This window comes from Dryobates pubescens, chromosome 9 (assembly GCF_014839835.1).
Source record: "Dryobates pubescens isolate bDryPub1 chromosome 9, bDryPub1.pri, whole genome shotgun sequence".
Taxonomy (NCBI): domain Eukaryota; kingdom Metazoa; phylum Chordata; class Aves; order Piciformes; family Picidae; genus Dryobates; species Dryobates pubescens.
The window spans coordinates 37,420,528-37,446,016 of record NC_071620.1 but is presented as its reverse complement, the minus strand read 5'-3'; the positions used below and the strand labels follow the sequence as shown (position 1 = coordinate 37,446,016).

Genomic DNA, 25,489 nt, shown 5'->3' with positions numbered 1-25,489 from the left:
AGTGAATGGCAAAAACACAGATCTAGCACAACACCACCATTATGCACAGCTCATCACACTTTCCCCAGTGGTGGCAGCTTTTGACCAGTAGCAAGGTGAACTTCAGTTTGGACCAGTCACCTGCACATGAAAGACATTATGGATCTCTTATGTCTGCTGCTCTCTCTGGCTTGTTTCCACAACAGTGTTCACAGAGAGCAGAACAAATCTAGGCAGTGCACGCACAGCAAAGATGCTTCACACTAAATGCAGGAAGCCCATTTTATGGCTGTCTCAATTGCACTTTTAAATTATGCTAGGAGAAAACACAAATCAGTAATCACAATTTAACAGCTCTCATACTGGGGTAGAAGAAAACGGAGCTCATGCTGGTACCTCTTTGTTTCAGGTACAGAAAGGCTCTGATGGACTTGAGGCACAGAATATTTGACAGTATTAACATCTTCTTGCTTATCAGACTTACTAAGCCAACTTTGGCAAAGTTACCATCTCTGCTTCATCAGTGAAATGGAGACAGGATTTTTCTGCCTCATAGGCAAGGCTAAAATTAATCTCTGTAAGCTGCCTGAATAGTCAGGAGTTTGATATTAAATATTAAAATTAATATAAAGATTTTTAAAGAGGTAAAATGTAAAAGGGAAAAAAAAAAAAAACAACCCACCACCTTCCACTAACAAATTCAGAGCTATTACCTAAACCATATATAAAATCCCTCCAGGAAGAAAAGGTGTGAATACATTTAGTTATTTCTCTAACTTATCATTTCCTTATAATTTCCTGCTCTTCAGAGCATACACACAATCCCACACCTCTTTTCAGAACAGTAAATAACCCAAACAGTTTCTGTGACTGAACAAGCAGTGGTCAAACATGAGACAAGGGCTTGTTTGTGCCTGGCAGCATGGGAAGCAGAAAGAAGAGAAATGATTAAGACAAAGCAGGTTAGTAAGGAAGGCACTTATTAAAACAAAAAAGAGCACTTGAAATAATTTCTTTCCTCTTCCTTTAGTTCTCAAAGGCAAAAAAAGGAGAAGAGAGATTTTCTTGGAAGATGGAATGAGGTCAGGGAGTTAACTCATACATGCACTCATCAAGACCTTGCCAAAAATAATGGAAAGAATAAAAGGGATGATTTTTTTTTTTTTTCTCCCATGGAGAAATAAAGATTTAAAAGAATCACTCAGTCATAAGTGGTATGAAGCAGAAAATACAGAACGTGACCGATCTGGAACAGCAAGATGTGAGCCCTTATGCAGGTATAGAAACATGAAATGATCCACAGTGCATCAAGAGAGCACATTAAAAAGGAGTCAGCATCCAAAAGTAACACAGACGAGTAAGGAAGTAAGGAAGGTAAGTAGGAATAATGTTTGTCTGCTCAGCACTGGTGAGGCCACAAATTGAGTACTGTGTTCCGTTTTGGGCACCTTACTACAACATGCTGAGGTGCTGAAGTGGGTCCAGAGAAGGGCAATGAACCTGGTGAAGGATCTGGAGAACAGGTCTTCTGAGGATAGGATAGGATAGGATAGGATAGGATAGGATAGGATAGGATAGGATAGGATTAGGATAGGGTAGGGTAGGATAGGATAGGATAGAATTAAATTAACCAGGTTGGAAAAGACCTTTGAGATCATCAAGTCCCACCCATCGCCCAACACCATCTAATCAACTAAACTATGGCACCATGGATGTGCTGAGGGAACTGAGGTTGTTTAGTATGAAGAAAAGGAGATTGAGGGGAATCATAGAACCAGTAAGGTTGGAAAAGACCTCAAAGATCATCAAGTCCAACCTGTCACCTAAGACCTGATGACTACTAAACCATGGCACCGAGTGCCACGTCCAATCCCCTCTTGAACACCTCCAGGGATGGTGACTCAACCACCTCCCTGGGCAGCCCATTGCAACAGCTAACAACTCTCTCTGTGAAGAACTTTCTCCTCACCTCAAGCCTAAACTTCCCCTGGTGCAGTTTGAGACTGTGTCCTCTTGTTCTGGTGCTGGTTGCCTGGGAGAAGAGAGCCCCTCCTGGCTACAATCTCCCTTCAGGTAGTTGTAGACAGCAATAAGGTCTCTAAGCCTCTTCTCCAGGCTAAACAATCCCAGCTCCCTCAGCCTCTCCTCACAGGGCTTGTGTTTGAGGCCTCTCAACAGCCTCATTGCCCTTCTCTGGACACATTCAAGACTTTTTTGCTCTCTTATTTCCCTGAAAGGAGGTTGGAGCCAGGTGGATGTTGGTCTCCTCTCCCTAGTGGTGAGTGATAGGATGAGGAGAAATGGTCTCACATTGCACTGAGGAAAGTTTGTTGGACATTAGAAGAAACTGCATGGGTTATTGATCACTGGAATTGAAAGGCTCTCCATAGAGGTGGTTGAATCCTCATCCCTGTTTAAAAGACCCAAACATGGTGTTGAGGGACACAGTTTAGTACCAGACTTGGCAGTCAGATAATGGTTGCACTTAATGATCTTAAAAATCTTTTCCAACAAACCAATTCTATGATTTTTCAGTTTTAGGCTAAGATGTTTTGTAAGTTCAAAGCTCCATGAGTGGTAAAACAAGGTGAAGACAAACAGTAAGGAATCAGTGTAGGTTTGGGGAGGACAGAGCATTAGCTCTTCCACACTTGCATTCAAGGTATCCAAACAATTAGCAGGCTGATGGTACTGACCCCCCTGAAACACTGAAGACATCCACTGCACAGCCAACTGCTTCAGCATTCCAGTGTGCCAAAGAAACAGAGGAACGTGACGTGAAAGGAACTCTAAATGCACAAATTGAGGAAAGCAGAGCTGCTTCCATTCTCCAAAGGATGAAGTAAGAAAGGGTGTCATAGAGGTAGGTCACTGACATCAAGGTAGACCTTGAGCAGCCTTAAATTTTAGTGTGAACTTAAATCCCATCATAACTAACTTGTATCATAGTTTTTCTGTAGAGAGGAGGAAGTTGTGTAGCACAAAAATAAGAAGCAACTCATTGACTTTGTACCAAGATAATCAATTTTATGGTGACAGAATGAATGCTGTTTCTGTAGTTTCATGGTGCTTAGTGTTGAACCCAGGAGCCAAGAAGTATAAATTGCAACAGTTATTACAGTCAGACTACACAGCAGCAGTAGTAAGGGTTAACACCCTCATATAAGTGCTCTTACAGGTAAAATGAAGAATGTAGTCACTTTTTGGCAAAGCCCTTATTCATATTTCTCAGACAACACAAACCCAAAGCAAATATACAGTACAAAACATTCTATACCAAGATTTTGTAGGAAGAACTCTTGGAGGTTTGTAAGGTTCTCCTGCATGCACTAGAAAAGAACCCAAACCACACACAGCAATTCACTGAAAGGAAGGTTTTCTTAATGCCTGAATGAAGCATGAAAGTGTGCGGATCATGACAGGCAGCAAATCATGAACTACTCTCTCTTGTGTGTGCATCTTCTTTAACACACTTACATGTTGTTAGCATGTGCTAGACTCACAGCTATGAAAACAAAAATCTGGCTCTTAAGTTTATGCTATTCACACTGAACCTACAGTTGGTGTATAAAAATATATTTTTAAGTAGACCTGTAACCCAAAACATTCATTTCGACAGTTAAAAAAACTTAATGAAAAAATAATTCCAAACTTCCCTCCAGGTGTGCTCCATTAACTCAGATTTGTATACAGCAGAGAATAAATTAAAAGGTAAATTATTGTGAACACTACACTCTCCAAAGAGAGAAAACAGAGAACTGGATTATAGAGCGAATTCATCAACCTACATACGGTGCTTGAATTCTAGTCAGAAGCTTTGGAAGCAACTGCTCATTCCTTTACATAACACAGACATCAAATGAATTATATTTACTATGGATGTAGAGTAGCTGTCACATAATTTGGCTTCCTGAAGTTTGATAAAGTTTAGCAACAGAGTTTACAGATGGCCAAAGTGAGACTGAAAGGCTCTCCAGGGAGGTGGTTGAATCACCATTTCTGGAGGTGCTTAAAAGACAGAGACATGGTGCTGAGGGACACGGTTTAGCAGTTAGATAATGGTTGGACTTGATGATCTTAAAGGTCTTTTCCAACTGAAACAGTTCTAAGATTCTATGAAAAAATGTCCAAATGATGCTCAAATGCCAGTTATCAAGTTCCACCAAATTAATGAAGAGAGCAATGAATGTTCTGTAATTACTTTCTTTTCAGTGGTTCCAAAACCATCCCTCTGCTAATCTTGATGCATAACTTAACCTCACTGGAAAGAGCAACTTCATTTCCCAGAATCCCAGCATGGTGATGGTTAGAAGGAATGGCTGGAGATCATCCAGGCCAACCCCCTTGCTAAAGCGGGGTCATCCTGAGCAGGTTGCTCAGGTTCAAATCCAGGTGGGTTTGGAATCTCTCAAGGAGGAGAATCCAAAACCCCTTTGGGCAGCCTGTCCCAGTGCTCCATGAAGAAGTATGCCTCTTTAGTGAAAAGGATGCAAGGGAATAGAGAAGTTGATAAATAATATGGAGAAAGAAATGTGCATCAACCCCCTTGAACCGGGCAGATGCCATCTGGCATGAAATTTTAAATTGCAACCCTTTCTCCTAGCTTCTTGTAAAACTCTAGTTGCAACATGAAAATGGATAAGCGTGGCAGGCCATCCTTCTCTTTCAAGGTCTGTCTGTTACATTCACATCCACTTTACCCAGGACACAACCAGTCAGGATGCAGCTTGGAATTTAGAAGCCAAAACTGTCACATGCAATAGTTTCTCCTAACTTGGGTGTAGGTGGGTTGAAAGGCTTTGCTGGCACATCAGAGCAGACTGACTGCTGGAAACGGTGTGATTATATTAGTGCACCTTGCCCCTCCTCTCATTTTGCCATCGTGCTGAGATGCCTACACTTTTCTATGTTCTATTTGATAGCATATTTACATGGCATATGCTGGCTACCAACTCAATAAACAAATGTAAGGCACATTTTGTGTCTGTGCTTTGATCACAAGAACAGGAATAATTCTTAAATGCCGGAAAACCACTTTGCACCTTTTGAATACTTTCAAATACTTTATCCAATTTCCTTTTGTCTAAGCTGAACAAACACACACCAAGATGCACAACAAAAACCTCATGGCCACAGGACAATGAGCTTTAAGGTGATTAGTACTTTTAAAGTGCTATTGTTAGAGATATAAAATGAAGGAGATTGCAAGCGATTTGAAAGCGAGTTGACCATGAAAGCGAGAAAGATAAATGAACTTAGTCTGCCTAAATTCATGATGAAAAAGACAGATGGATATTATGTTGTCTTCTCCTCTCATCAAATAAGGAAAATGGTAATCTGTGCTCTAATCCTCTTAAATTAACACAAAGACTGATACAATATACACTCCAAATTCATCAGCAGATGCTGTTACTCTTTACTCAAATACTGAAGTTTTGATTTGATGATACTATTCAGAAGGCTTCCACGTCTCTTTACAGTAGGGAGAGCCACTAAAATTCTGTATCTCACCACAGAATAAGCAAGGGGCTTCTTGCTTCACTGTTCCCATTTCATTCTGTGCTCTCACCCTGTGCAGTGCTAAAACCCCCTTCCCACCTTGAAAGAGCAAGAGTGTTAACTGCAGAACTCAATCTCATTTTTGCAAGCAATAATTGAAGAGTAACACCCAAAGGTTTCCACAAAAAAAGTCAATGACTACAATAAATACCAAGGTCGGTGATGACCTAATCAATAATTTAAAAATAAAATAAAATAACAAAACAACATTTTTATTTAAAATTAAAAAGAGTGACAACACACCACATTGCAAACCTTCCACCTTTAAAATTGCAGTTTGGTCAATCAACCAGTTGTCGATTAGGTCCCGTTAAATGCTGATATAGTATCACATTGAAATTACCCCTCCTAGACAATTAACAAAGAACCACTAACCTCAGATTAGCCACGTGGCCAATATTACCAAAATGCCCAAATTAGTCTTCTACAGTGTCCCACTTGTGCAGCTTCTCAGCAGCTAGCCAGGAGCCGCAGTCCTTCATAAAGCCATCTGACAATGGCCTATACCACCTTTAACGATGAATTCAAGTGCTCTGAAGAAAGGGCTCACAAAAATGTGCACTTGTAGCAATCTGCAAGCAGACAATATGTCTTCAGCTCCTTTGGTTTTGATAATGTTCCCTTTGGAAAATGTGAATCAGTTGAAGGCTGTTCCAATAAAATTCTAAGTCATAGTCCAGACAAGGCATAAACTGCTCTCTACACAGTTTGTGACAACGTCCTTGTTTTTCGCTCTTCAACCCTTTTTTTCCAAAACCCTTGCAGTGAAGGCAGTTTGATTTTATCCATGTTCTTACTGTAAACATTAAGAAATATACCAAGGACTACCAGCAAGCCTGACCACACGTACCTAAAAGGGAGAGAATGGGGGAAAAAAAGGTTACCATTAGCACTTTGTAGCAATTCCATAAATTAGTTATGGATCAAATAAAAATAAAGCTCTCACATTAAGAGGAGGGAAGATTTTTAAGGAGAAAACCCCTACATAATCAGAGAAACCCCTACAAATCAGACTCTGAGGAAGTATTTGCTTGAATCTTTGTTGTTACTATCACAGAAACATAGAACTGTTTCAGTTGAAAAAGACCTTTAAGATCATCGAGTCCAACATTATATAACTCTTCCAAGTGTGGTGCTAAACCACGTCCCTGAGCATTACAGCTGTACATCTTTTCAACACCTTCAGGGATGGGGATTCAACCACCTCCCTGGGGAGCCTTCCTCCCTTCATTTTCCTGTCCTGTCTGGAAAGCTTGTTAAAATGCATTTATAGTTAAATAATAACTAAACAGTAGCTCTTCTTTCTCACATGAATCGAGCAGTCCCGAGGGGGTTTATTTTTCCTTTCTATGGTTATGGCAGCAAAACTCTATTACTGGTCTCAGATGTATTCTCACTCAGTTCCTTATAGCCATACTTCCCAGAGTAAGCATATTTTTGTTTCATCTCTCCATCATTTTAAGCCTTGAGATTTTTAGCTGCAGCAAATTCCATTTGCTGTGTACTTTGTTCTTTAATCTCCAGTAAATTTATACAGAGAAATAAATTTTAATACTATTTTTGTTTCAAACCAGAAGCAATTAGGCAGAAGCAATTAGGATCAACATAGCTGAGTTTTTCAGTGTAAGTTCTTCCTTAAAATTAAAAACAAAAGGGAAGAAACCTGAGCTCAAAAATCTTGCAATTTAGTATCTCAATGTAATGGAAGCTAGGAACTCAGACCTGAGTTTATAAAAGGAGAAACAATAATGTAATGAAGGAAATGCCTTCCCTAAGCCAAGTCTTCCTCCACAGAGAAATAACCTAAGTATCATAAGCACTAGATATTATGTAAGGTTTCTCTTGAAAGCACAACAAAAAAATGCCAACATATTGAATAGTTTATCCTCCAGACCTTTAGAAAAATAGAAACTATTTTCCCTATAGCATGATAAGCATCAACAAGCTGGTCAATGCTTACAGCAGATTGCTAACATTCATAGGAGAGAAAATGAAAGCCATTAAAGCCTGAATATGATTAATTACTGTTGTGATGTTTCCATGGTCAGAACATGGTTTTTAATAACGTATATAAAAGTGTGTTTAAAACTAGAAATACTTACTGTAACGTGAAGGGCTTTGCAAAGAACAAGAAAGAAAGCACAATGGTCATTGCTTTTCTTCCTGTGGTAACTGGAGGAGACAAGAGATATTTGCATTAGGAATTCAGTTACACAGGAACATAACACAGCTTCAAAATTAGTAATGACCTCATTACATAATTAAGTGCCTGGCTAAAACAATGGTCATCCTTGGTACAAACACACACTGTACATCGTAAATTGGTTTGGGTTGGAAAAGACCTTTAAAGGCCACTCAGCAGGGGCATCTTCAACCAGATCTGGCTGCCCAGAGCCCCATCCAACCTAACCTGGTATATTTCCACTGATGTTGAACCTCCCACCTCTCTGTGCAATCTGGGCCTGTGTTTCACCACAGTCAGTGTAAAAACTTTCTTCTATCTAGTCTGAATCTCCCTTTATTTAGTTTTAAACCATCACCCTTTGTCCTGTCTCAACTGGTCCTGATAAAGTCTGTCCCCATCTTTCTTCTAAGCCCCCTTTAAGTATTGAAAGGCCACCATAAGGTTTCCCTGCAGCCTTCTCTTCTTCTTCAGGCTGCACAACTCCAGCTCTCTCAGTCTGTCTTCATGGATGTGCTCCAGATGCACCAGTCCAGTGCAGAACAGTGTTAGAACCACATGCTTTTTGAAACAAGTACAGTGCATCAGTACTATCAGCTCTACTATTACAGCAGAGAAACTTACAGAACAAGACCTGCTATTTAATAACTACACACCAATCAATTCCCAATATCTGAAAGCCATGAACAATGCTTGAAAGTAACTGCTGGTGGAGATGTTAAAGGTGAAAATAGTGGCATTGCTATTTGGATACACCAAGTCTCCTGGCATTTCTACCTCAGGTTATTACAGTATAGCACAGTTTTGGGCTTTATAAGTGGAATGGGATCATCATGTTGTCACTCTTTTGAAGGTACTGAAGATTTATCTCTCAGTGCAGAGAAACACAATTTTGGTTAGAAACCTAAGAGACCAAAGATGTCTGACTCCAATGATTGCATTAAGAAGTTTTCATCAAAGCCATTAAGCGACCTTCTACGTGTGATCTTATCACTAGAAACAATCAAGGTAGTAAGAACTGCTCAGAACACAATCCTGTTATCAAAACAGAAGGAAACTGTTTGGATTAGTTTCAAATTAACTAAAGCTCCAATAATTATTTCAAAAATGTCAGTGCTATCTGCTTTGCACTCTCCTACCCTGGAACTCCTCACTTGGATCACTACATCCACATCAGCCTTACTGGAACACACTGCTGACAGAAACCAGTGGCTACCGATGGATTTTCACGCTGTCATGGTTGGTAAAGGAAGTTTCATTCTCCTCAACCCTTCCCACAAACAAGTATTTACTTAAAAGCACGTTGGTTAGTGGAAGAAAGCCTTCACCATTGCTTCATCTGCCCCAGTCCCAACTTTTGAAGTATCCGTTTTCTTTACATTTTAAGAAATCTATGCACGAATTATTTTCTATTACATGAAAAATTAAAGGGGAATGAAAAAGAAAATTGAGTTTTAATTAGAAAGCAGTTTACAGATGAATAATTTAAAAAAATGGTTGCATTACTTCAGTTTTTCTAATGATGATTATTTCTGTTCTTTCAAATCAGTTATTAATTAAAATATTTATGTAACCATTCCCTCCTAAATTAAGTGCCTTTTCTTCTTTTCCCAATTAAGTCTGATAATTTCTCATTCTGCTAATAGAAATACAATTTTCATTAAACTCTTTCACCCCACTCCCTCCCCAACCCCGAAGAAGGGGGAGGTTTGATGGGGGGTGGGAGGGCCAGTAATGAATGTGGTGTTCTTTCAAGGCACAATAAACATTTCCACATTGCTAAAGGCAAGAAAGGGCTCAAGTGGTAGGATTGTCAAGGTCAGACAGAAGAAAACCTGGGAAGGGTTTGCTATTCTATAGCATCATGAAACGTTTTTTATCACTTTTATTTTATGAAGAGCAATTTAATAGATTGACCAACCCTCCCATCTGGGCCAACATCCAGGAGATGTGTTGAGCTTTGTTAAAAACAAATGGGAAACAGAAGAGCTGCTGAGGAAATAATTAACAGGAAAGCAGAGCGTTAAATTGTCAGGTCAGAATACCTTTGCCTTCCTCTTCCCTGTTGCCAGTGATGTAGAGTAGCACATGATAGAAACCAGCTTTTAGGAGTAGAGGGAAGAGAAGAAAAGTATCTCAGTGACACCTTCCCCCACCAGGTCCTCGGGACCGTTTGTAGTTTTAAGAAGAGGTATCCTGAGGAAGGCATGAGCCTAATGTAACTGGTTCTTGACATGGTAATGACTCCAGAAAGGGCAGAAGGAGCTAAACAGACAATGACTGGGTTTTGAGAACTATGCTTCTATGTTTTTAGTTTGGAAGCAACCATTTTCTACAGACAAAAGAATTTTACCTTCTATGACAGTTGTATATATTGAAGAGTAATGATTTTAGGGACAACCTGAAACAGGTGTGTAGGAAGCTGGTGAAAAATGAAGGAGAAAAGCCTGGCTCCATCTTCTTGATGCTCACCATTTAGCTATTGATAAGCATTAATAAGATCCCCTCTCTGTCTGCTCTACTCCAGGCTGAACAGTCCCAGGTCTCTTTGCCTTTCTTCTAAAAGAGATGCTCCATCATCTCTGTAGCCTCTGTTGGACTCTCTCTGATAGTTCCCCATCTCTCTTGAACTAGGCAGCCCAGAGCCCAGATGGGGCCTTGCTAGGACAGAGTAGAGGGGGATGAGAACCTCCCTCAACCTGCTGGCATTGGTGTTCCTGGCCACAAGAGCACACTGCTGGCTCATGGTGAACTTGTCTACTGGGAGTCCCAGGACATTTATACTGCAATTGCTCTGTTTAGAAGAGTGTAGTTCCTCCAGTGAAGCACAGCACAGGCTATATGCACGATACTTAACAGGCTCTTCAAGGTTGGAACTGTGGCACAGAAAGAACTAGGGAGCTCTCAAACACCACTAGTGTGATCCACTTCTACTAGTGACAATCCACAAAACACGATTGAATCAGCGCAAGGAACAAAGGGCCAGAGTAAGAACATTTATCAAAACCTCTGTCCTAAATTATTACTACTTGATGTTGTTATACCAAAAAGCAGTGAAGCTATAATTTGTTCATACCTGTTACAGCAAGAAGGGCACCAAATATTTTGATCAAAGCTAGGACAAAGGATATGCCAAAATACCCAGTCAGGGAGAAGAGGAATGCATAACCGTAAGTCTGAACTGGATGCTGCAACAACAACAACAACAACAAAAAGCCTGTTAAGAAAATGTAAAACAAACCCTGAGGTATTGTAAAATGACAGAAAACTACAGACTTTAATCAAGTTGGGCAATAATAAGCTGCTCAACAATGCATTCATGCAAAGATCCTTATTTAATTCTAGTTAAATAAAGGAAAAATAATAATGAAATCATAAGCTCCTAAGCCTGATCCTGCGATTTCGGCTTGTGTTTTAGAACATCACCCTGGTTTATACATCAGAGACTGGAACAACTTGCTTCGTGTCTGAATTAGACAAGTTAACCAGTTTACACAGTGCAAATGTAAATGTAGCGAAGTGGTGAATGTTCTAAGCCACACAGAGCAATGTTTTCCAACGAGGCTCTTCAGAGAAAAGAGAAGATAAAGACAAAAAAGGCAATCTTTACACCTACCTTGGAGCAAAATGTGACTGCAGGGCTCAATCCACTAGTGCACGTTAATCCAAACAAAATATACACAAACCCTATTGAATAGGAATACAAAACCTAGAATGGTTTAAAAGAAAACAATCACCAGGTGATACTGTACAGAAGGACAAAGTTAAATGCTTTCAAATGCCTGGCCCTGTTAAAACGTTCAACTTCTGAGAGCTGAATTTGCAGTGTTTGAAGATATTTTAACTGGGATATCCAGAACAGCTGAAGTGCAGTGGCAAGTGAATCCCAAGTGTTAGAGGCATTCCTTCTACCCACAGCTACACATATTTCTGGTCATACCTCGAGGTCAATGCTGACTGTGGTTAAATTGTTCAATTCAGGATTTCACAGCATAAATAAAACTTTGCACAAGTATATAATGTAATAGTTTGAATAATACATTAAACTGATTTTGTTTTCTGCTACTTCTGTTGCCAAGGGAAGATCCACGTTACATGAAACGTGCAAAGGGGAGCACACAATCAATCACCATGAAGTGCCAGAGTAACGTGTGTGTCATCTGTGTCGCTTCATGTACATGCCACACCTGCATTATGGATGCAGGATACAAGATTCTCACACAGGACCATGTCTCAGCACTCAGAACAGACTGTAACAGGTAAGATCTTTGTTTTGTCTGCACACTTGTTTAATTCATAGCTTCAACGGGTAACAAAAGAATCTTCATCTTGTCCTTTCCAAAGTAGAGGCAGCAAGAGAAGCTGAACTGCCCATCCATACACCCTCCAATGCTGTAGGAGTAATTCAGCTATTTGGGCAACATTTACTGGCCTTTTCTTGGGTAAAAGGAGAGAGTGAGCACAACTATTCTAAACGTTTCTACCTAGAACACCCTGATCAGCAGATCACTTTCAAGACTCAGTGTCAATTACAGGCTACTTATTTTGACACAGGTTTCATTGATTGTTTTCTTGTTATGCTATCTCCACTATTTGCAGAAAGAAATCTATTAATGATTAATAACAATGTCAGGAGACAACAGAACACTTAGGATTACTCTACAGGATGAACACACATAATGGATAGACTTGGTGATCTTATAGGTCTTTTTCATCTGAAATGATTCTACATTTCAAGAGCAGAATTGCTTTTAAACTCTTAAACCCCAATGGCCTGATCTTCAGAGCTTTTATTTTACAGTGCTTATACACACAGAAGTCTCTAGTTCTTTCTCCTGAATTACCCACAGACCTCACTTCACAACCAGGAATGAGCACCACATTGCCAGTTCCTCGTTAGGCGGTGTGATGTACATCACATACAAGGCAGAACCAGGTATAACCTTCCAAAGTAGTGGTTGCTATTTCAGACACAAAACATTGTTCCTCTTTTCGTAATTGCTTAATCCAGGAAAAGTTCCAAATATGGCAACAAAACAGTGACCTTGTGGGTGGCAGGTTCCTTTTGCTATTCAATTTTCTTTCCAGATCACTGTCCACTAAACATGATCTCTGATTCTGAAGACCTCTTAAATTTTCACCCACAGTCTCATGTCTAGAAAAATGATTTCTGAAATCCTACACTGAATTCTCTGAACAAAATCCTGAAGTGTAATATCTAGGCCTCAAACTGACAAAACCTTTATATCCTTAATCACTATAGTCATTCTCTACAAGTAGCACAAGTACAGAATATGAAGACTAACATTTGGCAGATTAACACAGACTGAAAACCAAAGTTGTGGAGACAACAGGAGCTCTGTAGGTAAGGCACTTCACAACTGTCAGATTACTGCACGATGCAAACTGGGCAAGAAGAGAGATACAGGTCATATGTTCATCTGAATTTCAGAGATTACAGTTACAGAAGGCTGCACTGAGTCAAGTGAGGTTCACCTACCTAAAATGTCTGCCTCCAGCAGCAATCAACAGTGAACACTAAGAAAAAGGACAAAAATAAACCCAAGAATACAGGGACTTTTCAGGTATATTCTTCTGCTTTCCAGAAACTGACAGCTCAAACCTCTTGAGCAAACCTAAATCACTTTCACCCTTAAATGAAGCTCCCTTCTAACTATTTTCTTCTTCATTTCTGAAGCTTTTCTCACAAATGAGAAACCAGACCTTCTAGTTAAATGCCAACTATATTTAACCACCCTGAAAGTCAGAGTTTTATGATTTCAAACATTTTAAGGCTGCCTCTCAAATGTCAGCACTCTAGAACTGGAAATTGAACAAGGAAAGCCACATGTTCCATGTAACACATGCTCATCTACACCAGAAGAAGAGTATATATTTTTCAGAGATCAAATACATGACCATACAGAGAGCACTGTTGATTTCGGGCCTGCAGGGTAGAAATGAGTGTTTCTGTAGCTGCAATACACATTGGAAGTTTCACACAGCAAGCAGCACCCTTGAAAGGTTAAGAAACAAAAACAAACCACAAAAAGCCCCCAAACAAACAAAAAGACCCCAAGAACAGTATGCTCAAGAGGTCTCCTTTACATATGCAAGAGCTTAAGTTTTGTATTTTGGTGTTGTATGCCCTAAGATGGAACATGGAAAATTGCAGATCTGGTACTTACCATTTCTGAATTAGAGCCATTGTGCAGCTTCATAGCCTTCTCCTGCACGTTTCCTATCACTGCATCCGCGCAGAGGGCAAGGGATATTAGGACCACACCTAATGCCAGAAGAAAACCCAAGCAATAAAAAAACCTGTTCAGAAGATTTGTCAGCAGAGTAGTGATGAAAACCACCCTGCACTTATCCTGGAAAAAAAAATCTCAGAAATATAAACAAAATTAATTAAGCCTGCCTCTATGTCATATTCTACATAGGAGAATCCCTTGGGAAACAGCCCTTAAAAACAAAGGGGTCCAGGAAGGTTGGTCCTACTTCAAGAAAGAAATCTTGAAGGTGCAGGAACAGGCTGTGCCAATGTGCTGGAAGATGAGCCCACAGGAAGATGGCTGCCATGGATGGGCAAGGAACTCTTGAAGGAATTAAAGGAAAAAATGAGGCCTTCTGAGCTGGTAGATGGGGTCAGGGAGCAGTGTAGCCCCCCTGTAATCCAGGAGGAAGCAGCTACAGCTGCTGAGCTACTCAGATCCTCACAAGTCTATGGGACCAGACGGGATCCATCCTAGGCTGCTGAGAGAGCTGGCAGATGAGCTGGCCAAGCCACTCTCCATCATTTTTCAACAGTCCTGGCTCACTGGAGAGGTCCCAGATGACTGGAAGCTGGCCAACGTGATGCCCATCCACAAGAAGGGCCAGAAGGAGGAGCCTGACCTCAGTGCCAGGTAAGATTATGGAACAGTTCTGTAACTGTAATCTCTGATGAGGCACTTAGTGCCATGGTTTAGTTGATTAGATGGTGTTAGCTAATTGGTAGGACTTGATGATCTCAAAGGTCTCCAACCTGGTTAATTCTGTGATTCTGTAACTTCCTCCAAATGATTGTACTCTGAGCTTCAATACATACGGACTTGTTTAAGTGTGCAAAATAAGTTAATAGTCAAGAACAAGCCTGTTGATTCCCTGAAGACATGTAAAAGTTTATCTTGTACAAGTCTTCCAGATCTTTGCTGCACTTTTACCTTACCCCATTCAGCTGAAGAATCAATGTTCCAAATCTTTATAGAAGAAAGTCATGGCAGAGATTGAAAAGAATTCCAGTTTTACAAAAGGAATATATTAACATGTGAATGTGCTTAGAGGCTATAATCAAAACAGCTGTAATGGTAACATATATCTATACATTACAGAAAATCACAGAATCCCACAGTGGTGGGTGTTGGAAGGGACCTCTGGAGACCATCTAACAAACTCCCTTGCAGAAGTGGAGTCACCCAGAGTAGGCTGCACAGGATCACAATGTCCCGGTGGGTTTGGAATCTCTCCAGAGGAGACTCCACATCTCTGGGAAGCCTGGTGCAGGGCTCCCGTGCCCTTACAGGAAAGAAGTTTCCTCTCATGTTGAGGTGGAACCTCCTGGGCTCCCATTTGTGCTTGCTGTCCCTCCTCCTCTCACTGTGCACCACTGAAAAGAGTCTGGCCCCATTCTCTTGACACTTGCCCTTTAGCATTCGTAAGATAAGCATTCATAAGATCTCCTCTCAGTCTTCTCGAGGCTTTCCTGCTAAGAGAGATGCTGCAGTCCCCTCATCTTTGTAGCTCTTCCTTGGACTCTCCCTGGTAGTTCCCTGTTTCTTTAGAACTGGGGAGCCCAGAACTGGATGCGGTACTCCAGATGTGGCCTTACTTGGGCAGAGTAGAGGGGGAGGAGGAAAGACATCAGAAACACCAGAACCTCATTGCATGTTTACCAATGTCACCCTGCACTCAAAATATTTTTCCAATAGCCACTCAGTTACACCACACATCAGCACATCAAATGCACAGCAGGTTGTATAGTTCACAGGTTATTCTAATTTCTTAAGCTACTACTAACACTGAAATTACATTAAAAATAATAACAATTAATTTATGAGCAAGGCTAAAGATACACAGAGTTTAGACCTGATCTACAAATTGATCATTACTAACACTAAATAATAATATCTTGGAGGACTAAAAGTCTTCCCCTTAAGACTGAGGACTTACTCTTATTTTTAGGAACTAAACTTGTGTCAGTACCTCCACCACCATCAGCACCATCTTTAAGAGATAAAGCTTTCAGCCCATCTCAGAATTTTAACCTAAAACATGGGTCAATCCCAAGTACAAATAAAGGCCAGATGAAGAATGGCTTGAGAGCAGTCATGAGGAGGAGTTGGGAATGTCAGCTGATGAAAAACTCAGCATGACCTAGCAATGTGTACTTGCAGCCCAGAAAGCCAACTGTGTCCTGGGCTGCATCAAAAGAAGTGTGACCAGCAGGATGAGTGAAATGATTCTCCCCCTCTGCTCCCATGAGATCCCACCTGGAGTGATGTGTCCAGTTCTGGGACCCCCAACACAAGGAGGACATCAGTCTGTTGGAGCAAGTCCAAAGGAGGCCATGACGGTGATCAAAGGGCTGAAGCACCTTCCCTATGGGGACAGGCTGAGAGAGCTGGAGCTGTTCAGCCTGCAGAAGGCTCTGGGGAGAGCTTATAGCAGCTCTGCAGAACCTGAAAGGGGACTACAAGAGAGCTGGGAAGAGACTTTTTACAAGGGCTTGTAGTGGTAGGATGAAGGGGAATGGACTGAAACTTGAGGAGTGCAAATTTAGGCTAGGTATTAGGAAGCAGTTCTTTACCGTGAGGGTGGTGAGACACTGGGACAGGTTGCACAAGGAGGTCGTGGATGCCCCCTTCTTGGCAGCATTCAAGGCTGGTTTGGATGAGACCTTGAGCAGCCTGGTTTAGTGGAAGATGCCCCTGCCAATGCCAGGGGGGTTGAAACTAGATGATCTTTAAGGTCCCTACCAACCCAAACCATTCTATGAATCTGTGAATTTCCAGACATTTTAAGAGCCTAAAAACTAACACTTAGAATAAAGGCCTCTAATTCTGCTACTGCACAGCTCCAATGAAACCTGCATTTTCATATGACACCTGAAGAACTCTAAGAACCTCTATGGAATGTTTGTTGTAGGCAAATCCAAGCATTTTGTTAAACTCTACAATACAATATACCTTTACCTGTCAAGTTGAAGTTTGGTGCAACTGTGCTGTCAGCTAAAGTAAACCATATTAATCCCAGACTCATGCAGAGGGCAGCAGACACATCTGCAATGTTGTAACGTTTTCCTACAAAGGCAATACAAACAACACATGGACTATTAACATCTTCAGCATTCCATGATTATCCTGTTTAGTACACTAGAAGGCAAAGGAAAAACTGTTCCAACATCATTCTTAAGGAGATTTAATGCTCTGGCCTTTCAGGACTGGAATTAGTTTCTTTTACAGCAGCAGTTACTAAGATGGAGGAGGATCTTAATAGGTAGTATCTGAATCTTGTGGTCAGTTTTACTTTTATAAAGCACATTCTCAATGACTTAAAGCACATCCTCCCTGACAAAGCACCATCTCAGCAACTTCAGGGCAGCTTAGATGCGTTCCTAAGACTTCTCCCTCACGCAAGACATTGTGACTGTTCTTATTGATCAGCGGGAAGGCATTGCTCAACACTAATACACAATCTGATTGCTTTAAACCCCTAGATTTCTCTTTTCTTTTGGGAAAGATGGGATGTGGAGTGAGGTGGAAGAAGCAGAAAAGTCAGAAGACAGGAGGTGGTATACCTTGTTTGAAATAACAGGCTCCTTTCCCAAAAGCTGTACTTCTGGGAAAGTTTCCTTCCAAGGGAAGATGCGAGCTTTCAAGGCAACTTTTTAAAGCCAGTAATTGTAACTGCAAAGTAGTTTCTGTTTCAATTAGGAGCCCAGAATTAAGTACAGAAACAAACAAAAAAGTATTTCTAGAGTCCACTCCATAGCACTTGCCCACACAGACCTTTATTGACTTAATGTATCCTGGTGTAATGATGCAGTCCTTGTTTGAGGTTTTGAACATTGATAGCAGCCTTCTAAATTCAGAAATACTGTCCAATGTTTATTTGCACAACTCCAACCTTCATCTGTTCTCCAGAACCCTTATTTTGTTCTTGGAATACGAACTATGACTTTAGGACTAACCAAAGAAATGTAAAGCCTACATGTTTAATCAAAATATAGGAATTTTAGTTAACATTTAGGAATCAAGCTTTTCAGACAAGAAGAGTCAGGCATTGCTTCACAATCTCTGGCTGGATTATGGTTTATTTTTCCTGTTTCCTTTATGAATTGATTTGGCTTAGAAAGCAAAGTTGCATTACTTTAAGAAAGATTGCATTAAAAAAAAAAAAGAGAAGTTTTGCAAGTGATCTGAACAACTTCTCTTTCTCAATGTTTTCTGTTCACCTAAATTTCTGAGAAGATGATTCTGAGGATCATATTTTCCCTTTTAGAGGAAAAAAAAATCAGTGGAATTTAATAGCATACAGAATTCCACACAGGACTGCCTGCCTCCCAAAGGAACATCAAAAAGTCATCTAACAGGAAGACTAACACACTTACCTTGTATAAAAACCCCGCCTATCATAACTGGGATCAGCTTACAGCACTTGAAGATGACTTGAGTGGGGTAATTCAGATATCCTAAGGAGGTATTTGACAAACCCATAGTTCCCACTGTTAAAAACGCTATTATCATGTAGGTTTTGCCAGGAATTCTACAAAATATAAACATATGAATCTTGGTATTACAGACTCATCCAGAGGAGATTTAGCTTGGAAAATTTAGATGAAGGAATGTGTTTGCAATACAACTTGATCATCTTTCTCATTGATTTTCACTCTGCAATAGAAATTTAAAATGGCACTTAAAGGATTGATTTCAAATTTCATTTCTTTCAATTACTACTGAAAAAAAAAAACAACAGCATTCAAATACAAGGCAAGAAAAAAAGTGTTGGCTCATTAAGTATTCAAGCAGTAATTCTTTAACCTCCTTCTGAGGAGGTCTATTGTTTACAGAAGAATCAAGGCAAAGGCTTTGGGTTATTTGTCAAAGGAACATAGAATTCTGGTCAGTATGCCAACATACTCTGAATCTTAGCTCTGTCATGCTGACTGTGAAGTTTTTGCATTAACATTGACACTTTTGGAATAAAGAATCCCAGAATCCCAGCACAGTAAGGAGTTGGAAGAGGCTTCTGGAAATCATCCAGTCCAACCTCCGGCTAAAGTAGGGTCACCTACAACAGGATTGCAATATCCAGGTGGGTTTGGAATCTCTCTAGAGGAGACTCTACAAGCTCTCTGGGCAGCCTGGGCCATCATCTTTACAGGAAGTAAGTTCCTGTGTTCTAGTTTGTGCCTGTTCCCCTTGTACTATGACTGTGTGAACTGTTGTGAAGTGTGGTTTACCCTGTTCTAGATGTGATAATCTCAAGCAACACTTACATGAATTGCTCTGTATCAGCTACCTTAAGGATAATGCTCTGTTAATCAGGACAAGGTGACAGCAAACAAGAAGACAGCTCTGAAATCTAAGCAGGTGCTTATGAAACATTTTCTAACATCATTCAGTAAATTCACCTTATTTCAAGTAGCAAACTGCTTTCACATTTTCAAGCAACAGAACTTAAATTTCCCATAAATGTGAACTGCTTCTTATTTGACAGACAGTGGGTAAAATGCTTGGAAAAACACATACCTTCTTCTTTTGTCCTGAATTAACTGCAGCTCTATTAGTCCAAAAATGGAATAAAATCCAAATTGCACTAAAGTGAGGTACCAGCCAAAAGGTTTAAAACCTTCCACTGAAAATATCAATTCCTAGAAAAAACAGAAATCCACTGAGGTCACACACATCCATCAAAATGTTAAATCAGGATCAGCAGGGGGTTTGCCTTTATATACAGCAAATCCGGGTTTGCAGCTGCCAGTTACTAGCCAGGATTTACCTGGCATGTGGAACTTGCAAAGTAGTGAAAAAGACAATTTAGATTCTCCAAAATTCAAAGAGCAAATTCACAGTATCACAGTTATTAGAGGTTGGAAGGGACCTCAAAAGAATAGCGAGTCCAACCCCCTGCCAAAGCAGGATCGCTTAAGGTAGTCCACACAGGAATGCATCCAGGTGGCTTTTGAAAGTCTCCAGAGAAGGAGGCTCACAACCTCCCTGGGCAGCCTGTTCCAGTGCTCTGTCACTCTCACTGTAAAGAAGTTTCTCCCCATGTTGAGGTGAAATCTTCTGTGTTCAAACTTGTACCTGTTGTTCCTTGCCTTATTACTGTGCACCACTGAAAAGAGATTAGCCCCCTCAATTTGACACCCACCCCTTTTCCTGTCACAACAGTCCCTGTGAAAAAGTCTGTCCCCATCTTTCTTATAGGCCCCCTAAAGTACTGAAAGGCTGCAAAAGACCAAGTTATCAAAGTCCAACTGAACCAGGCCTTGTAGGCACATGAACTATAAGGGAATCTGACATTGTACTATTTCTTACTGCTCTCGAATTCTGAAAGCTTGATGCTGCAACCAAGATCTACTTTGAACATCTCTATATATTAAAATACATCCTATATAGTGATGCTACTGAAAAAGCAAAGGAGCAGGAGGAATTGACCTAGGGCACAAGTTCACAGACTTACCTGCAAATATCCATAGATTAGATAAAACATAAAAACTCCAGAAACGCAGATGAAAAACTGAGTAGGTTTGTTAAACTTGCTGAGATTCATGCCAAGAACTACAACATCATCTACTGATTTGATATGGGGAGACATCGTTTGAGACTTGGAAGGTACACTGATGGAAATGTATTTTCTTGATGAAGTGAATTTCAGATCCATGATTCCTAGTTGGCTGCATTCGGTGCTCTTGTTGTCTTGCTTCTGCTCTCCTCTGTCTGAAAGCTGAAAGACAGGCTGAAATCAGAGCAGACATAACACACAGCCTCCTAACAGTAACAGCAGACAAGTGTGACATAGACATGGAAAATAAAAAGGTTAAGAGTTTTGTCAGTTTGTTTGTACTCGCTAATGTTATTTACCTTTTCTGATATCCAAAGTTACCATCAGGCAATATAAGAGGCCAACAACACTTTATGAAAGTGTTACTTTTGCTTCATGTTGGAAGTAGTGTTGCTACACTCTACAAAACAAACAAATCAGTCCCAAAATACCAGCAATAGTAAACTAGTTTCGGTTTCACAGTATCTCAAACAAGCCCTTTTATGCCAATCTTCCCAGCAATGACTGCTTGGGAAAGAAGTGATTCCTAGGTTAAATCACAGTGAAAGAACTGATACTGAAGCACTGAGGTTCTGTCCACTTCATTTTCAGAGCAAAATACACCAGAGTAGAGTAGAATAGAATAAACCAGGTTGGAAGAGACCTTGAAGATCATCACGTCCAACCTATCATCCAACACCACCTAATCAACTAAACCATGCAACCAAGCACCCTATCAAGTCTCCTCCTGAACATCTCCAATGATGGTGACTCCACCACCTCCTTGGGCAGCCCATTCCAATGGGCAATCACTCTCTCTGTGTAGAACTTCCTCCTAACCTCCAGCCTAAACCTCCCCTGGTGCAGCTTGAGATTGTGTCCTCTTGTTCTGGTGCTGGTTGCCTGGGAGAAGAGACTAACCTCTGCCTGTCTACAACCTGCCTTAAGGTAGTTGTAGAGAGTAGAAAGGTCACCCCTGAGTCTCCTCTTCTCCAGGCTAAGCAACCCCAGCTCCCTCAGCCTCTCCTCATAGGGCTTGTGTTCCAAACCCCTCACCAGCTTTGTTGCCCTTCTCTGGACACATTCCAGCAAGTCAACATCTTTCCTAAACTGAGAGGCTCAGAACTGGACACAGGACTCAAGGTGTGGCCTAACCAGTGCAGTGTACAGGGGCAGAATGACCTCCCTGCTCGTGCTGGCCACACTGTTCCTGATGCAGGCCAGGATGCCATTGGCCCTCTTGGCTGCCTGGGCATACTGCAGGCTCATGTTCAGCCTACCGTCGACCAGTACCCCCAGGTCCCTCTGCCTGGCCGCTCTCCACTACCTAGAAAGCCATGCTAAAACTTACATCCTGAGTGTAGAGTTGGTTATATCTTAATGATATTGATGGGCAAATGTTTTTTTTCCCCTCCAGCTCAGCAGAGATTATAATGTTCAAGCCTCTGGTTTTTTCTTGTCAATCTCAAGATAAACACCGTGGTCAGTCAGCTGTCCCCAGATTCTGAAGTGTACTTAGGTCAGCATCTAGAAAAGGAGGTGTATAAGGAAGAACTTCTGCCTACAACTACAACCTGAAAGGAGGTTGTAATCACAGATATGTGCTAGGATATAGAAACTAGATCATGCAATAAATACAGTAAATGTAACCTGCATAGACATTAATAAGACCTTACAAATCTACCTGCCAAATGAAGGATTAGTGTAAAACTTAAGACATGTTTCCTTTTTTGATACAATCTATTATCAGGTTGGGACAAGACTCCTTTTAAAGTTCTTGAGGAGCAGGTTGGGGACTGTAAGAAGATTTCAGGGACTTCAATAACTATTGTGTTTCATCTCAGAGTTCTTCATCTGAAAACTGAAAGTAAGAGGAAGTAAGTTTACCTTTGTGGATTGTTAACTAAGGCTGAACTAGATTGGATTGGAAATGAGATGGATTTTATGGATTTTCTTACAAAAACATGGGGAAAGCAGGCTCTTTTCAGTAAAACCAGGGAAGTACCAATGTTGCAATGAAGTCATCCTTCACATACAGTATCAGATGGAGTTCTGACCACCCTTGAAGATAGCTTCAAGAACAACTACAACAAAGGTTATCAGGATGAACAGACTGAACTGAAAGGAGATGAAAGCAATACTGGACTTGTCTAGCTCAGCCCTGAGGAAAAGAAGTTACACCCATCATGGGGATTAACACTAAAGAAGGAAAATCACTCTCATTTAAGTACAGGAGAATGAGAGCAAATAAAGTGGTCATGACCAAACATTCCTAGTAACTGCTTTTTCATCCTCAGACCATCTGTATTCTACAGTAGCCTGAAACTGAAAGAAGGAAAACTGAACTGTTTTGAAGTTTATCAAGGCAGTTATGCAGAGCTATCAAGATTTGGCACGATGACCCAACAGTCCCCTTTAGTCCTATTTACAGCATTTCACCACCTGAAAGTAAAGGTGCCCACAGAAGATACTTGGTGATCATCACTTGGTCACTAAACCACACTTTCTCTGCAGGAACAAGAGCTGCACAAGTAATCTGAGCCTTATTTTGCACCCAGGCTGAAACAGAGAGAATGGCACAGTCATGTACTGTCATGTATGCTTCAGGAGTCCAAAAATGGAGTTAGTTGTATAGTTTTGTTACCTACATTTTCCACTCTGACCACTAACTTAGATATTTTTTGTGTAATATCCATGTCAAGATCATAAGAAGTATAAGGAAGAAGAAACAAAAGATGTACTTATGCATTTGGTCTAGCTCGGATGGTGTTAATTTTCTTCACAGCAGCTTATCTGGTGCTGTGTTTTAGATCTGTGACCAAAACAGTGCTGCTAAGACATCAATTTTTTAGCTGCTGCTGAGCAGAGCCTGCACAGCATCAAGGCTTTTTATCTGCTTCTCCCTCTGCTCCCCTCACTCAGTGACTTGACTGGGGTGTATGGCTGAACTAAGCAGAGATATTTCATGCTATGAAGTGCCATGCTCAGCAATAAGATCAAGAGAAGGGGTTTTAGATAGGTTAGCCATCTTCTGCTTGGGAACTGGCTGGGCACTGGTCTACTGGTGGGAAGTGTGATTGCCTTTCCATCACCTGTTTAGTTTTCTCTTTTTTCCACTTTCCCTTCACTTCTTAAACAATTTTTATCTCAACCCACAGGCCTTCTTTACTCTTCCTTTTCTTTTTCCTTATCCCTCTAGGGCCTGGGGGAAAGCCAGCAAGCAGCTGCCTACTGGCATTAACCTGCCCCACAGTCAACACACATTTTTTGATTTTCAGCTATTTCCTCAGGAACACTATCAGTTTTTACAGTCTCTCCATTTTATTGCTTGCAGATTACTGAGTCTACCACTGAAGTAGGAAGAAATGACACTGGCAGCTCTGGTCATACTCAAGGATGTCCATAAGGTGATGCACAGCAATTGTTTTTCCTCTATTATGTTCCAAAGGAAAAAAACAAAACCCAAAAACCACATTCAAGAAACATTTCAGTGAACATTATTTAACAACTGAAGAGACTGTAAGCATGTGCATCCATTTGAAACACTCTCCACCAAGCAATTTCATTACCAGCAGTGACAGAACTCTTCTGGTGACTTCTCCATTATTTTTCTAAGTATCAAAACTGCTTTTCATTATCTCAAAATAAAAAAATGGAAAAAAAAAATAATCCCACAAACAACTGAACAAATATGCAGCAAACCCCTGTTGTAGGAAAAGTCAAGTGCCTTAAGAGTGGTCCTGACATGTGTAAATTAGCACATTCCTCTCCTTTTTTTATCTTATGTAAAAATATAAGCAACACCATCCTTAGGTCAAATATTTTTTTGTTCCCTTTATTCTGAAAAAAAAAAAGAAGAAAGTCTCTTGCAGATTAAGATTTTAACCTACAAGTAAAATTATTACACACACACACAAAAGAATCAAATGAACAACGTGAAAAGCAAAATTTCTTTGGCCTCGAAAAAGATGATGATTTGTACAGAGCATGGAAAAAACATTATGAAGGAGCTGGGGCTTTTTCACTTAATCCTGAACAACATCCAGTAAAAACATCAGTTTGGCAGGAACCAGCACCTCTGTACTCTCACAAAAATTACTGGCATAAGCCACGCAAGGAAAACTGCACATTGGCCCAGGGCAAGATACATTTCCTTTGGAGCCAATCCTACAAGTGTTTGGTGGCAGGACAGGGATGCCCCAGGTCGTTGTCAGCAACCCGAGCAGGGTCCTCCTACCCCGGAGGTAAAAGAGAGAAAGGAGACGGGGACCAGCCTGACCCTTGAAGCTTTCTTCCTGCCCACTCGCATGCGCCCAACCTTCTGCCAGGAGAGCTGCCGGGGCCTGGCCCACTCCACACCCCGAGACCGGAGCAGACGTGGCTCTGGCCAGGCACCTGCCGGCTGCTCCCGAGCCGCCACAGGCGGCCTTATCTCCCGTGGAAGGCAAAGTCTCGCTGTTTATGGGCCTTGAATGCCCAGCACCGCGGACATCGCCTCCTCGGGCCCTCCCGCAGGCAGAACCAGCCTCCTCCTCCTCCTGTCCCCGCCCGGCCCCGGCCCCGGCCCCCAGCCCTCCTCACCGTCGCGCCCATAGGCCCCAGTTACTAGGTGACACTTCCCAGGAAGACACCCCGTCTTCTCCCCACTCACCCCCGGTGCTGGGGGGAGGAGCATGCCCGCCTTCGTACCTGTTTGACGGGGAAGGAGGGGCACGGCGGCAAGGGCTAAGCGCCCTGCTCCGCCAACCCCGCCACCTCCTCCCAGCCGCCCGCGCCGCCGGAAGTGGCGATGGGGGTGCCAAGGGTCGGTGCGACCATCGAGTGCATCGATCGAGCGCATTGACAGAGCGCCGCTCTCTCGCTCGGCGCTCCCCTACTCGGCCTGAGGCGTGTAAGCGGCGCCCTCCAGGTTCCGCCTCCCCCCGCCTGGGAGCGTGGCCTCCTCAATGGCAGGCGTGG

The 25,489-nt window shown here is 41.4% G+C and overlaps 1 protein-coding gene across 4 annotated transcripts; it reads right to left on the bottom strand.

The window, feature by feature from the left end:
- Positions 1 to 5,734: 5,734 nt before the first annotated feature.
- SLC35B3 (solute carrier family 35 member B3) lies at positions 5,735 to 25,350 on the bottom strand. Of its 4 annotated transcripts, XM_054164226.1 has the most exons (11): positions 25,220 to 25,254; positions 20,851 to 20,951; positions 20,450 to 20,713; positions 19,513 to 19,634; positions 18,372 to 18,526; positions 16,954 to 17,061; positions 13,909 to 14,006; positions 11,337 to 11,429; positions 10,797 to 10,908; positions 7,641 to 7,710; positions 5,735 to 6,388 (listed from the first exon to the last, which is right to left on the bottom strand). In XM_054164226.1, exons 3-11 carry the CDS (start codon positions 20,648 to 20,650, stop codon positions 6,238 to 6,240), a joined length of 1,110 nt encoding a protein of 369 aa, XP_054020201.1. In that variant the 5' UTR covers positions 20,651 to 20,713; positions 20,851 to 20,951; positions 25,220 to 25,254; the 3' UTR covers positions 5,735 to 6,237. The 4 variants fall into 4 exon arrangements, with proteins under 4 accessions (XP_054020201.1, XP_054020198.1, XP_054020200.1 ...); XM_054164223.1 differs by lacking the exon at positions 20,851 to 20,951 and having other exon boundaries at positions 25,182 to 25,350; XM_054164225.1 differs by lacking the exon at positions 20,851 to 20,951 and having other exon boundaries at positions 25,220 to 25,302.
- Positions 25,351 to 25,489: the final 139 nt, after the last annotated feature.